This window comes from Pleurodeles waltl, chromosome 3_1 (genome assembly GCF_031143425.1).
Source record: "Pleurodeles waltl isolate 20211129_DDA chromosome 3_1, aPleWal1.hap1.20221129, whole genome shotgun sequence".
In the NCBI taxonomy this organism is placed as follows: domain Eukaryota; kingdom Metazoa; phylum Chordata; class Amphibia; order Caudata; family Salamandridae; genus Pleurodeles; species Pleurodeles waltl.
In genome coordinates, this window is record NC_090440.1 from 1,997,557,050 (window position 1) to 1,997,572,309 (window position 15,260).

At 48.0% G+C, this 15,260-nt stretch overlaps 1 protein-coding gene across 2 annotated transcripts in view; it reads left to right on the forward strand.

Moving 5' to 3' along the window:
* Positions 1–15,260, forward strand: part of RPS6KB1 (ribosomal protein S6 kinase B1) — a 446,354-nt gene that overhangs the window by 100,847 nt on the left and 330,247 nt on the right. For both annotated transcript variants that reach the window (XM_069226434.1, XM_069226435.1), the window contains exon 5: positions 11,366–11,513. In XM_069226434.1, coding sequence (XP_069082535.1) covers positions 11,366–11,513 — 148 coding nt within the window. The remainder of the gene's footprint in view (positions 1–11,365; positions 11,514–15,260) is intronic.

A 15,260-nucleotide genomic window follows, 5' to 3' on the forward strand; every position in this document is an offset into this window, starting at 1 on the left:
ACATACTTCCATCCTTTGCACATGACATTCACCTTTTATAGCAAAAGGCAAGCAGTGAAACCTGCATAGAAAGCAAAATATCCACGTAACTTGATACTTCGTAAGGAAAACAAGTACCAGGCAAAGGTGCAGAGCCATATTTGATTAGTAATGAACACTTAAATTTACAGATGATTACATAAACACTCTGAATGATACGAACTTCGAAGTTGAGGTTATGAATGTGATGCTTTCAAGAGAATCTTTATCCAATGACGTATCATAAACGGACTATCTCTTGTTTTTAAATCCATATAATTTTCAGTTATCTTCACAAAATGTTAACTTCGCAACCATTAGAGTGTATATAGGTTATAACATGTTAACCTCACAAACCTTGCTAGTCATTGCATTAGTGATTAAAAATATTCTTGAAGGTCTTAATTATACTCTTGACCTGACCTTTATTTTGTATTTAATTTAGTTCTACCTATGCTGCTAAATTCTCTGTTCGAACACCTCTACCCCATGGAGGCCTACGCAAGGGTACATTTCTGCCTCAGGCATTTCCCAACCCAAGCCCCAGTGCGTTATGTTAGCCTCTATACCCAACCCAGGCCGTCCAGATCTTTTCAAATTCCTGACTCTTGAAGATCACCATTATGGCTCTTTGGCACCAATTTAGGTCTCTCCTCCAATCTAGGAGAGCTGGCAGTTGCATTGTCGCCCCCTCCCTACTGCCGCCCCCTCCCTACTGCTCCCCCCCCCCCCATGCCCTCACAATATTCCTCTTGGCCACAACCCTGCCAACATCAGCCACATCCTCTGAGGAGTAGGCCACCTCTCCCCAGTTATATGTAACAAAAGCCATCTGGCCTCTAGTGGTACTGTGAGGCCGGATAGTTTATTCAGGACTGCTGCCACCTCCCACCAATAGGCCTGAATTACTGGACACTCCTAAAATATATGAAAAAAGGATCCTACCCTACCACTCTGTAAGGAAATGCCTCCTTGGCATGGTTACCCCCTGACTTTTTGCCTTTGCTGATGCTAAGTTATGATTGGAAACTGTGCTGGGACCCTGCTAACCAGGCCCCAGCACCAGTGCTCTTTCCCTAAACTGTACCTTTGTACAACCCTGGCACTCCGGTAAGTCCCTTGTAACTGGCACCCCTGGTACCAAGGGCCCTGATGCCAGGGAAGGTCTCTAAGGGCTGCAGCATGTCTTATGCCACCCTGGGAACCCCTCACTCAGCACATGCACACTGCTTCACAGCTTGTGTGTGCTGGTGGGGAGAAAATGACTAAGTCGACATGGTACTCCCATCAGAGTGCCATGCCAACAACATACTGCCTGTGGCATAGGTAAGTCACAAGCCTTACAGCCCTAAGGCAGGGTGCACTATACCACAGGTGAGGGCATAGGTGCATGAGCACTATGCCCCTACAGTGTCTAAGCAAAACCTAGACATTGTAAGTGCAGGGTAGCCATAAGTGTATATGGTCTGGGAGTCTGTCAAACACGAACTCCACAGCACCATAATGGCTACACTGAAAACTAGGAAGTTTGGTATCAAACATCTCAGCACAATAAATGCACACTGATGCCAGTGTGCAATTTATTGTAAAATACACTTTGAGGGCATCTTAGAGATGCCCCCTGAAAACATACCCGACTCCCAGTGTAGGCTGACTAGTTTTTGCCAGCCTGCCACACACCAGACATGTTGCTGGCCACATGGGGAGAGTGCCTTTGTCACTCTTTGGCCAGGAACAAAGCCTGTACTGGGTGGAGGTGCTTCTCACCTCCCCCTGCAGGAACTGTAACACCTGGCGGTGAGCCTCAAAGGCTCACCCCTTTTGTTACAGCGTCCCAGGGCATCCCAGCTAGTGGAGATGCCCGCCCCTCCTGCCACTGCCCCCACTTTTGGCGGCAAGGCTGGAGGAGTTCATGAGAAAAACAAGGAGGAGTCACCCACCAGTCGGGACAGCCCCTAAGGCAGTGGTTCCCAAAGTTTTTTGACCCGCGGCTCCCCTGACCTATTGGCCACTGGCCATGGCTCCCCATTATGTTACTTTTTTTTGGTGGGCGGGGGGATGTAAGCCCGGCCTCTGGAGTAGTTCCTTTTTTCACTCTAAAACTTAATTGGGATGGAGCCGATGAAGGTACCATATTCATACATATAACAAAATTAAAATGTAACAATTGTTTAATTTAAAAAAAAAAAAACTTTAATTTGTAAAGTCAGAAACAATACTCTTCAACACTTGGGTGTACATTTGGATTTTTTTAAAACAATAGACCCAAACTGGGCTAACATCACAGAGGAATTTTCTCAGTTGAGAAACGCGGATTGTTACCCATGCGCAGGAATGTGTTTGCTCAATAAAAAACAAAATATATGTAAGCAGTTTCCCCCTCAACCGGCAGGTTGCCCACATGCTGAGCATTGGAATAACCAAGTTCATTAGGTAATAAATAACCATGCTATGTATATCATACAGAAATAAATGAAGTAGTTTAACATGAAATATTCAATCCCTCTCCAGTAGGTGGCGTCTCTGTGAAATGCTGTCTATGGAACTAGCATAGTCCTCGATGAAAATGCCAAATTAGGGCGTTGGTATCTGTTTGTATATTTGAATTATGTGACTTTTGTGCAATTTAACGAACTCCAGTAACAAAGGAATGAACAAAAAAACGATTCTTATATAAATTTACAGTTTTAAAATTTGATTTCCTATTAGGTCATAAGATTAATTGGCACCATCAGCACATAATTGTATCATAAAGTGCATCTTTTCACGGCGCCCCTGGCTGGCTTTAATGGCGCACCTGGAAGCCGCGGCGCACAGTTTGGGAACCTCTGCCCTAAGGTGTCCTGAGCTGAGGTGACTCTGACTTTTAGAAATCCTCCATCTTGTAGAAGGAGGATTCCCCCAATAGGATTAGGGATGTGCCTCCCTCCCCACAGGGAGGAGGCACAAAGAGGGTGTAGCCACCCTCAAGGACAGTAGCCATTGGCTACTGCCCTCCCAGACCTAAACACACCCCTAAATTCAGTATTTAGGGGGCCCCAGAACCTAGGAAACTAGATTCCTGCAACCTAAAGAAGAAGGACTGCTGACCTGAAACCCTGCAGTCAAGACGGAGACGACAACTGCTTTGGCCCCAGCCCTACCGGCCTGTCTCCCAACTTCGAAGAAAACTGCAACAGCGACGCATCCAACAGGGACCAGCGACCTCTGAAGCCTCAGAGGACTGCCCTGCACCCAAGGACCAAGAAACTCCTGTGAACAGCGGCTCTGTTCAACCATCTGCAACTTTCTTGCAACAAAGAAACAACTTCAAGGACTTCATGTTTCCTGCCGGAAGCGTGAGACTTTCTACTCTGCACCTGACACCCCTGCTCGACCTGCGGAAAACCAACAGTACAGGGAGGACTCCCCGGCGACTGCGAGCCCGTGAGTAGCCAGAGTTGACAATACAAAACCCAACACCTGTTTGCACTCTGCACCCGGCCACCCCTGTGCCGCTGAGGGTGTACTTTCTGTGCCCGCTTGTGTCCCCTCCGGTGCCCTACAAAACCCCCTGGGTCTGCCCTCCGAGGATGCAAGTACTTACCTGCTGGCAGACTGGAACCGGGGCACCCCTGTTCTCCTTTGAAGCCTATGTGTTTTGGGCACCTCTTTGACCTCTGCACCTGACCGGCCCTGAGCTGCTGGTGTGGTAACTTTGGGGTTGCTTTGAACCCCCAACGGTGGGCTACCTTGGACCCAACTTTGAACCCTGTAAGTGTTTTACTTACCTGTGAACTTAACCATTACTTGTAAATCTTGAACCTGTGGTTCTTAAAATAAACTAAGAAAATATATTTTTCTATATAAAAACCTATTGGCCTGGAGTAAGTCTTTGAGTGCGTGTTCCTCATTTATTGCCTGTGTGTGTACAACAAATGCTTAACACTACCCTCTGATAAGCCTACTGCTCGATCACACTACCACAAAATAGAGCATTAGAATTATCTCTTTTTGCCACTATCTTACCTTTAAGGGGAACCCTTGGACTCTGTGCACACTATTTCTTACTTTGAAATAGTATATACAGAGCCAACTTCCTACACACTCCCCCTAGCACACAGAGCGGAATTGTTACGCCCCAGGCGATGTAAGAGTGTTCGGGAGAGATAGGCACGGTGCAGTATTGAGATCTGTATTAAACGGTAGTAAGCTCTGATCTCAATTTCTTTGGGGCTCTGTAGCGCCTCTACCTAGTCGTCATCCTCCAGAATCCCAAATTCGCCCTCTGCGCTGTGCACATGGGATTGGGGGAGTTATTCATCAGCTTCAGGGAAATGGCTTTCTCTGCCATGAGGTCCATAAGGAGACGGTCCTCCAATGGCGATGACTCTGGCAGGTGCTCCTCTTCCAGTATCGGACAACCCATTGCATGCCTTAGCTGTAAATATTTAAAGTCCTCAGAGTCCCTCATTTCAGAGTCCCTTCCCCCCAAATCCCCCCCCCACCCACAACCTCTCCTAGGCGTTTGATACCAATGAGGTTCAATTTATGGAAGCCATCTAGCTTTCTCACTTTTGTGAGTTGGTTGCTGTCCCACAGTGGGTGGGGTCATGTCTGTAAGGTTACCCTCCCAACCCAAGTGTTTGGTGACCTCTTATGTCCTTAAAATAGTTTGCATGTGTAACAGGAGCAAATGTTCTTGTCACCCGTCATATAGGATGGCTGGGTAGCCTCGGGTCCCCATGGCCTCCCTGTCTACACTGTAGGCTGGGTCCCTGACATCGGCAAATACCCACCATTGATTGTGGTCAATTGTGACGCCCAATAATAGGCATGGATATCAGGGACCACCAAGCCACTCTTCAATAAACCGCACTGAAGTTTGGTCAGTGAAATGTGCCATCTGCCCCATCCCACAGGATTCTACATACTTCACCGTTAACCCTGGTGAAAAAGTCCGCTGACACTTTGTATGGAGTGTTTTGCAGCACATATAATAGGCATGGGAGCGACCTCATTTTAAGGAGTGCCACTCGTCCCATTAGACACCGTAAGCCTTGGCCAATGGGCTACATAGCTGCAGAGGCGCTTCAGCTGTGGAAGTAGGTTTTTACTCTGAAACTCCTCAGCATTTCGTGTTACGTAGTTCCCTAGATACTGGAAACCCTCTACCTCTATTGGGGCCACACATCTGTCTACCCTCCCTGCCAGGGGAAAAACAGGAATTTGTCCCAGATGATGGTATATTCAGAGTGGGTACCAAAAATATTTGGAAAATATAGTGTAGCCTGTCTATTGTAATGTGGGGACACTTGACATATACTAGGATGTAATCCGCTTATAGAGCGATTCTCTTCCCAACCACTGCCACCCTCGATGCTCCACACAAGCGGGTCCTGTCGCACCCATGCAGCCAGTTGTTCCAGGGCCAACGCAAAGATCATTGGAGACAGAGGGCAACCCGACATGTCTTGTGCCCCTGTAAAGAGCAAAAGGCTGAGACAAGACCCCATTCACTATCTCTCACCAGGGGTCTTTGATAGAGGAGGTGAACCCAGCCACAGAACTGGGAGCCGATACCTAGTCTGTCCAACGTTGCAAATAGGTACAGCCATACGACATTATCAAACGCCATTTTTGTGACCTAAGAGAGTAGCACTGCCTTCTCTTTGGGGGTGGGGATGGGGGGGCTGGTCATATGGAGGATGCCAAAGAGTCATCTAAGGTTGAGGCATGTACTTCTATGGGGCTTGAAGCCGGATTGATGTGTGTACCACTGTAGTTAGTACTTTCTGTAGCTTAGTGGCCAGGAACTTAGTCAGGACCTTAGCCTCTCCATTGAGGAGTGAGATAGTGACACTCAGTGGGTGGCTTACCCCTCTGGGGGACCACAGCAATAGTAGCTAGTCTCTGATCCTCTGGAAGAACACCCTTGTGGCAAGCCTCATGGAACATACCCAGGATATACTTTGCCGTTTTGTCAGACACACATTTATATAGTTCCAGGGGAAAGCCGTTGGAGCCTGCCGCCTTTCTGGACTGCAGTCCGCCGATATCACTCCCCACTTCCTCCACCGTTAGATCAAACTCAGGCACATTCCTGTTGTCTCAGATAGGGTCTTGATAACGATATTCCCAGAGTTTCCGTGTAGTCCTTGCCAGTGCTCACATTGGCTGTAGCATATATACAATCATAGTATGTCGCAAAGGCCTCTGCTATCGCTTCCCCTCGTTGAGTGAATCACGCTGTCTACATCTTTGGTCACCACCACCCAGTTTCTACCTTTTTCTCTTCTATCTAACAAGGCCAGTAGCTTGCTGTCCTTCTCACCAATGTCGTAAAGGCGTCGCTGCGTGGCCAGCACCTGGGACCGGGCAGAGTCTTCCGCCAGGTCTTTAAGATCTTGTTGGAGAAGTCTAAGCCAATGTACCTGTGCAGAGTAGGGTGTTCCCTCGTCTAACAGCATTGATTCCAGATCAGCTATGTACTTCTCCAGGGCGTTCCTTTCTCAGCCCCCCATTATAGCTCCTGGGCACGGCCGCTTGGCACCGTCTTGAAGGCCTCCTATAGGGTACAGGCCAAGACAATTGTACCCTCATTTTCCTGAAAGTATTGCTCCATGCGTTCCCGGAGCTTCTCACTGAGCGATCCATCCTTTAGGCACCACAGATCTATCCTGGGGGCCTGCGACTGGCTCCACAGAAGACTGGTGAGCATCACCTCAACCGGGGCGTGGTCAGATAAACCTCTCGCCAGGTGCATAGCACTAGGAAAATAACCCACATTTGTAGTGTGGGTGAATAGATAATGAAGTTGTGAGAAATTGTTGTGTGCTGCCACCACAACAGTTTCTCACAACTTCATTGTGCTACCAAGTGTGTATATTGTTGCGTCAATGGGTGATGTCCGCTCCATAGATCCACTAGGCCCATCACTTCTGCAAAGGTCCGAAGGGCAGCTTTATCAATCCCACCCTAGGAACCAGAGATCCTGTTCATGCCTGATGTCATGGTGGCATTCATGTCTCCCCTGAGTATCAGAACCCCGATTGGCAAGTCTAGCAGGAGTGTGCTGACCGCTGGGAGAGTGGCAGCATGGAGTCACAGCAGTATGTAAGTTGAGCAGAGATTAAGAGTGTGGCCCTCCCAAGTGCTCGTCTTAGCCACGTAGCGGCCTAGGGATTGTACCCTGTGTTATGTGGCGTGTATGGCACTGAAGATGTAATGAGGATGCTCGCCTCACTGGAGTTACAGACGAAGCCTGAGTGGGCCACAAGAAAGTATCCTAAGCGACCCAGGGCTTTTTACCGGTTACCCTTAAGATGCGTTTCCTGTAATAGGACGATGTTTGGCGAGTGTCTGCGGATGTACTGTAGAACAAGGGTGCGTTTGATTTTGGTGCCAACGCCATTGACGTTGCACAACATTTTGTAGCGCAGGATAGGGCGTTTCACCCCTTGTCTAGTCCTGAATGCATAATATCACCCTCACCCACAAGAATTCTGGTGGTCTACCCCATGATACCCAATGTATTTGAGCACTAATGCAACAAACCGTATAAGCAATCAAAACATAGTGTTGTAACTTTCCACAACCAGTTCCTCCCCAACCTCCTACTCTGCACTTTAGGTGATTGTCCACCAGCTCCCCAACTACCAGAGCGCCTGTCGCCCAGTAGATAACAAGAAAGAAGTCAATCAAGGAGTGGCCAGCTCCGCAACAACAATTTGCTGTGCGGTAATAGGACAGATAAGCTGCCACTTGATAAGACAGTCTTATATTCCCGCATCTGAAAGTTTATTACAATGCAAAAACTGGCACTTTCAACTCGTGAAAGCTATTTAGTTAAATAGTGCCCCAGAGTCCATCTCTGTGGGGCAACTCCACTTCCCTTCCTTGTAGGTAACTTTGAGTACATGCAAAGGAGTTACGTCACTCTCGTCTTCCATAGTTCGCTCTCAAACTCTAGATTTTTCATTGCCTGAGTCTTGACTGTTATTTCCTTCTATTTGATCCCCTCCGTGTTGCTCCAGTGGGGTTCCCTTTTTGACCCCCGGGGGAACTGCACACTGGGTGTCTACTGTCCCTCAAACGATTCCCAAGCCTCCGCCGGCGTGGTGAAGTACCACGACTTCTCCTCTAAAAGTACTCACAGTTTTGCAGGGTAGAGTAACCTATATTTAATCTCATTAGCTCGGAGCACCTTTTTAACCTTGTCGAAACCCCAGCATTTGTGTTGTACCTGGAGGGTAAAGTTTGGAAAGAAGCGTATCACGGAGTTCTGATAAGGTAGATTGCCAAGGGAACTGACCCCATAAATATGGCATCTCGGTCTCTGTGCGGAATGGGTGCCCTGTGCGGGAAGAGGTCTACACTGGGCCCCTTGACCCCACCCGACTCTGATATTATTTCTTCTGGCCCTTCCCTCCTGATCCTCTAGTTTGGCGGTTGTGACTGCATTTTGTTTAGTGAGAAATTAAACCTGGTCTTCAGTCTGCTTCGCAGTGGCTTGAAGCATGTGAATGTGCGATTGAGCAGTTGTGACTTTTTCCAATATGTTTGGAAGTCCGCCTTCAGGAGGGTGTCATCAACTGTCACTGCATCTATCTTTAGTTCAAGAGGGTGTTAGAGGTCTTGAATGGCAGCCATAATGGCACCCAAGGAGGGATCCTGCACCATGGGCGTCCCATGCCCCAACTCCTCAACGTTCATGGGTGGTAGGTTACAGGGTATTTATCCATTAGGTTGGATTGTGTCTGTGTGTGGGGGTTTGGGGAAATCCCTTTGATTTCGCCATTGTGGCTGTGGCTTACAGCAGGGTGAACTGGTGAGAAGGCTACAGTCCAGAACCAACAGTCTTGTAGGAGCCCCAAAGCACCTGTGGATCCTAAAGGCCCCAGTGTGAGTAGACACTTTGTGCCACCAGGGCCGTTCACCACCTCCCCACACCGGGTCCCACCTGTCTCAACTGCCTCTCGGCATTATGGGACCCAGTGCAGGTTGCCCACTTCCAGCAGGGCTGGGGGAGAGCTGCGCCAGTGCAAGTGAGAGGCCTAGTCTTTTTATAGGGAAAGGAATCCTGTAATGTAAAGCGGTGCGACTACACAGGCCCGGATGGCCTCACTGGGCACCTCTCTTCATCCTCAGCGATTATGCCCCCAACCTCACTGCACAGTCTGTTCCTTTCATGGGCTCCCGGCCCCCCTTACCCCTGGGCCCCTCAGGGCAACCTCATCTTGGTTAGGTGGTTGGGGGAGTGGGGTGCCCTCCCATTTCTCTCCCTCCTTGGGACGCTGGAGCTCCTGCTCCTATCATCAGCTCCAGCCGGCATCAGGCCCATACTCTTCAGGACCAAGCCGACTCAGGAATGGCGCCCTCGACCACTCCAGCCGCTGGTCAGCATTCTCTCAATGCTAGCGGTCTGGAGCAGCCCGCCTTCCTCGTGGTAGGCCTCCTCAAAGCTCAGATTGGAGGCCTGCCTCTCCACTGCATCGCAATGCACCTGGATGTGTGCGACAGTGGTAGCCAAGGGTCTCTGAGGTGCCCAGAAACAAGACCTCTTAGTAATGTCGGGAGGAGAGGCAGGGGAGTCACGCCCCTGGCATTGCTGCCGGGTCCCTCCAATGTCTGCGGTCCGCCGGGATGCGCAGCCACTAGGCCCAGGATTCGGTATCTCACTTTCCTCAGCAGCTGCAGTGCCTGGTGGGTCTCAAAGTGTTCCGTACCTCCAGGCACTCACAATGGGGGCCACCTCTGCTAGGATACAGGCGGATGTCTGGAGGGATGGTGGGGTTAGAGCAGTCTCAAGCTGCGGCCATCTTGGCTTAGGCCAAGCCACACCCCAATTTCTAAATGGCATTTCTAAAATAGTAATGCAAATTCCACATAAAATAGTAAACAGGATTTTTTACTACCATTACAAACATGTCCATGTTACTCCTTTCAGATCATAAATTACAACCTAAAAACGTATATGGGAATTCACAAAGCCAACCTTTGAGGCGAGCGTCCCTCACGGTAGTGAAAAATGAGTCGGTTGTCACTGCGGCGACATGTAAAACATAAAAGTACATGTGCTACCTTTTATAAACACAGCACCCTGCCCATAGGGCTAGCTAGGGACTACCTTAGATGTGACTTAGGTGTAGTAAAAAGGGAGTGTAGGCCTTGGCAAGTAGTTTTAAATGGCAAGCCAGTGTGGCAGTAAATTGAGCACGCAGGCACTGCAGTGACAGGCCCGAGACAGGTTTTAAGGGCTACTTCTGCATTTAATTTACAGGCCCTGGGTATATGGTATACCACTTTACAAGGGACTTGTTGGTATATTTAATAGGCCAAACAGGTGTAAGCCAGTCATATCATGTTTTAGAAGAGAGAGCACATACACTTTAGCACTGGTTAGCAGTGATAAAGTGCCCAGAGTCATAAAGCCAACAAAAAGAGGGTCAGAAAAATAAGAGGAGGAAGACGAAACGTTTGGGGACAACCCTGCAGAAAGGGCCATTTCCACCAACAGGCAATACAACTTAGTAGATGGAAATGAAGTTTAGCAAATTTGTCATCTTACTTAAAATACTGGTCCTTGTTTATCACAGAGTGCTGGTGGGAAAAGGCATGGGCTTTGTAAATGCCACTACTGAGAAAGTTAGTCTAAGATGCCTTAAATGTTATATTATAGCATCTTATTTGTAGCCTGAAAAACTGAAGTCTCTTTTAATACGAGGCTTTCTATCTTTGCTCCATCTGGTGCGAAATAGCTTTTTTTATCCGGGTCTGTAAAACACTCCTGCTGTTCTGCCACTGTGCACCCTGCTGATTTCTGAGTAGTTCACCATTCCAGAAGCCCCCTTCTCCTCCCCCCTAGCCTAAGGCAAGATTCAGCATCACCATCCGTAACTGGCAGTTTAAAAATTTAGAGGTAGGATGGTTTGCATGGAAATAGTTATGTGGGAAACAACCAGCTTTTTTTTTGTTTTTAAAAGTGTTAATGTTAGATAGGAGGGCCTGTGAATTGGGCTGATGTAGGGTAAGAGGCGGCTTGGGGAAGGGGATGGTTACTGATGGGGGCGGGGGGAAAATCCCTTTCCACAGTGATTTAATTGGGAGTTCTTTTCTTTCTTTGAAAGGTGTTAGCAGTGGTGCTTGGATTGTTTCTGTGATTAATTCAAATACTTTGAGTTAAGTGCTAGATAACAAGGCTCAAGCACATTATGGTCTTCTGACACCTCGTTTGCTGATCTGAATTATTAATGGTTTCTCCCATCAGCTCAACTTAATTGTCTGTTTAGCTGTTGATTTTGTTACTTTGTTATCCAATAAAATAATAAGTCTTCAGTTTTTAATGAGCTTGTCCTTTCCTTTGCAGGCCATGATTGTGAGAAATGCAAAAGACACGGCTCACACAAAAGCTGAAAGAAATATTCTAGAAGAGGTGAAACACCCATTTATTGTAGATCTCATTTATGCCTTTCAAACTGGTGGAAAACTCTACCTCATTCTTGAGTATCTCAGTGGTAAGTGTGTGTGTAAGATGTTCTAGAACTGCAACTGTTGCATATTGGCATAATACTGTAGGTAATACGTGTGTGTTGTGAGCACAGTTATCTGAATACATTGACTTTCCACTGAAAGGGTATCCATGCCTCAAAACATGAAAAAATTTGCAAAATATCCCCTCTGTTTTTCTGAATCCGTTATTCATCATACTTCTTCCAGAGAATGTACAGAGAAGTACAGTGTCCAGCCTTAACAATTTGGGTGCTTTTAAAAAAAAAAAAAAAAACATAAGCTGTTAATTTTATCTACACTCTGCACCAGGGCTGTCCAGCCTTGGTGCACAACGTCTGGTTCCATACAAGATGCTTAAGTTATCACCTTTTAATCTTGTGTAGGCAAAATGACTGCCATGCACCACCACATCCTCTATGCCACCCCCCCATCATCTTCCCTATCTTCCACCTGTCTGTGGTTAGTTCCTTTCCTGTTTGTTCCCTGCGCTCAACATAGACCTTTTGTGTCTCTATTTAGTTTTGCGCTCTAATATTCTGTATTCATACACACATAGAGTAGTATGAAAAGGAAAGTCCACTGACTTAGAGCTACATGGTTTTGTCTGTTCATATCTGACCATATCAAGCATTTATACTTGCTTATTCAGCAGATAAGTTCAGAACAAAAACAAATGTCCTTGTATGCGGCCTTCTCAAACTTTAGCTTTGCCTTTATTTGCTGTGGCGGAATCTGGATTAACAATTTACAAGAAAAGTATAATCAGTACTTTAGTTAAAGTAATATAATGTGACTGGTTCATTATGGGAAATGGGGATAAATAAAAAAACTAAATGTGGGAAGTAAAGCAAATGATTCTTCTTTGTACCTGCAATTCTTTTAACATGTCAGTACATGTTTTGGGGGAAGCACTCTTAGAAAAATATGCTGATCAAATATGTAAATGTGAACATGTGTTTGTTGATGCTACAGCTTGCCAAACTTCCTGGATTCAGTGGATGACTTCTCTGCAACCAAATGAAATGATGATCAGACACAGTAGTTCCAATGTAACTGTCTGGGGGAAGACTGAAAAACGTCCACATGGTTCATTGAAGCATCCATGAGCAAATATTTACCATCCTCTGAGTAGGTCTTTAAGCACGAATGGTTGGAAGTCACACTTGCAAAGAATAAAATCAGGTGCCATGAGCCATTTGGATATCACTGATTCAGCACAAGGATCAAGACGAATCTGTATGTGGTGAAAGGGAATTTAGACAAGGATGCAACCCCAGATAACTTGCACAGGAAAGTCTGCAGAACAACGCCTTTGTATCCTCTATTCTTAACCTGTAAGGAAATGCCTCCTTGGCATGGTTACCCCCTGACTTTTTGCCTTTGCTGATGCCAAGTTATGATTTGAAAGTGTGCTGAGGCCTGCTAACCAGTCCCCAGCACCAGTGTTCTTTCCCTAAACTGTACCTTTGTTTTCATAATTGGCACACCCTGGCATCCAGGTAAGTCCCTTGTAACTGGTACACCTGTTACCAAGGGCCCTGATGCCAGGGAAGATCTCTAAGGGCTGCAGCATGTCTTATGCCACCCTGGGGACCCCTCACTCAGCGCATGCACACTGCTTGCCAGCTTGTGTGTGCTGGTGGGGAGAAAATGACTAAGTCGACATGGCACTCCCCTCAGGGTGCCATGCCAACCTCACACTGCCTATGGCATAGATAAGTCACCCCTCTAGCAGGCCTTACAGCCCTAAGGCAGGGGCACTATACCACAGGTGAGGGCATAGGTGCATGAGCACTATGCCCCTACAGTGTCTAAGCAAAACCTTAGACATTGTAAGTGCAGGGTAGCCATAAGAGTATATGGTCTGGGAGTCTGTCAAACACGAACTCCACAGCACCATAATGGCTACACTGAAAACTGTGAAGTTTGGTATCAAACTTCCCAGCACAATAAATGCACACTGATGCCAGTGTACATTTTATTGTGAAATACACCCCAGAGGGCATCTTAGAGATGCCCCCTGAAAACATACCTGACTTCCAGTATGGGCTGACTCGTTTTACCAGCCTGCCACACACCAGACATGTTGCTGGCCACATGGGGAGAGTGCCTTTGTCAGTCTGTGGCTAGTAACAAAGCCTGTACTGGGTGGAGGTGCTTCTCACCTCCCCCTGCAGGAACAGTAACACCTGGCGGTGAGCCTCAAAGGCTCACCCCCTTTGTTACAGCGCCACAGGGCATCCCAGCTAGTGGAGATGCCTGCCTCCTCCGGGCACGGACCCACTTTTGGCGGCAAGGCCGGAGTAGATAATGAGAAAAACAAGGAGGAGTCACTGGCCAGTCAGGACAAACCCTAAGGTGTCCTGAGCTGAGGTGACTCTGACTTTTAGAAATCATCCATCTTGCAGATGGAGGATTCCCCCAATAGGATTAGGCATGTGCCCCCTCCCCTTGGGATGAGGCACAAAGAGGGTGTAGCCACCCTCAGGGCTAGTAGCCATTGGCTACTAACCCCCCAGACCTAAACACACCCCTAAATTGAGTATTTAGGGCCCCCCAGAACCTAGGAAGATATATTCCTGCAACCTGAAGATGAAGGACTGCTGACCTGAAGCCCTGCAGAGAAGACGGAGACACCGACTGCTTTGGCCCCACCCCTACCGGCCTGTCTCCCAATTTGAGAAAAACGGCAACAGCGACGCATCCCCCAGGGTCCAGCGACCTCTGAAGCCTCAGAGGACTACCCAGCATCTAAAAGGACCAAGAACTCGTGAGGACAGCGGCCCTGTTCCACAAAGACTGAAACTTGCAACAAAGAAACAACTTTTAAAGGACTCCACTTTTCCCGCCGGAAGTTTGAGACTTTCCACTCTGCACCCGACGCCCCCTGCTTGACCTGCGGAGAAAGAACACCACAGGGAGGACTCCCCGGCGACTGCGAGCCCGTGAGTAGCTAGAGTTGACCCCCCTGAGCCCCCACAGCGACGCCTGCAGAGGAAATCCAGAGGCTCCCCCTGACCGCGACTGCCTGCTTCAAAGAACCCGACGCCTGGTAAAGACACTGCACCCGCAGCCCCCAGGACCTGAAGGATCCGACCTCCAGTGCAGAAGCGACCCCCAGGTGGCCCTCTCCCTTGCCTAGGTGGGGGCTACCCCGAGGAGCCCCCCCCCCCCCTTGCCTGCCTGCTTCGCTGAAGAGACCCCTGGGTCTCCCATTGAAACCTATTACAAACCAGACGCCTGTTTGCACTCTGCACCCTGCCTCCCCTGTGCCGCTGAGGGTGTACTTCTTGTGCTGACTTGTTGCCCCCCCCCCATCATCTCCGGTGCCCTACAAAACCCCCTGGTCTGCCCTCTGAAATCGCAGGTACTTACCTGCTAGCAGACTGGAACTGGGGCACCCCCTTCTCCATTGAAGCCTACGTGTTTTGGGCACCACTTCGACCTCTGCACCTGACTGGCCCTGAGCTGCTGGTGTGGTAACTTTGGGGTTGCCCTGAACCCCCAACGGTGGGCTACCTTGGACCCAACTTTGAACCCTGTAGGTGTTTTACTTACCTGCAAAACTTACCTCCCCCAGGAACTGTTGAAAATTGCACTGTCTAGTTTAAAAAAAAAAAATCTAAAACTGTACATGATATTGTGTTGAGTCGAAGTTCCTAAGATACCGGAGTGAAATACCTTTCGTTTGAAGTATTACTTGTAAATCTTGAACCTGTGGTTCTTAAAATAAACTAAGAAAATATATTTTT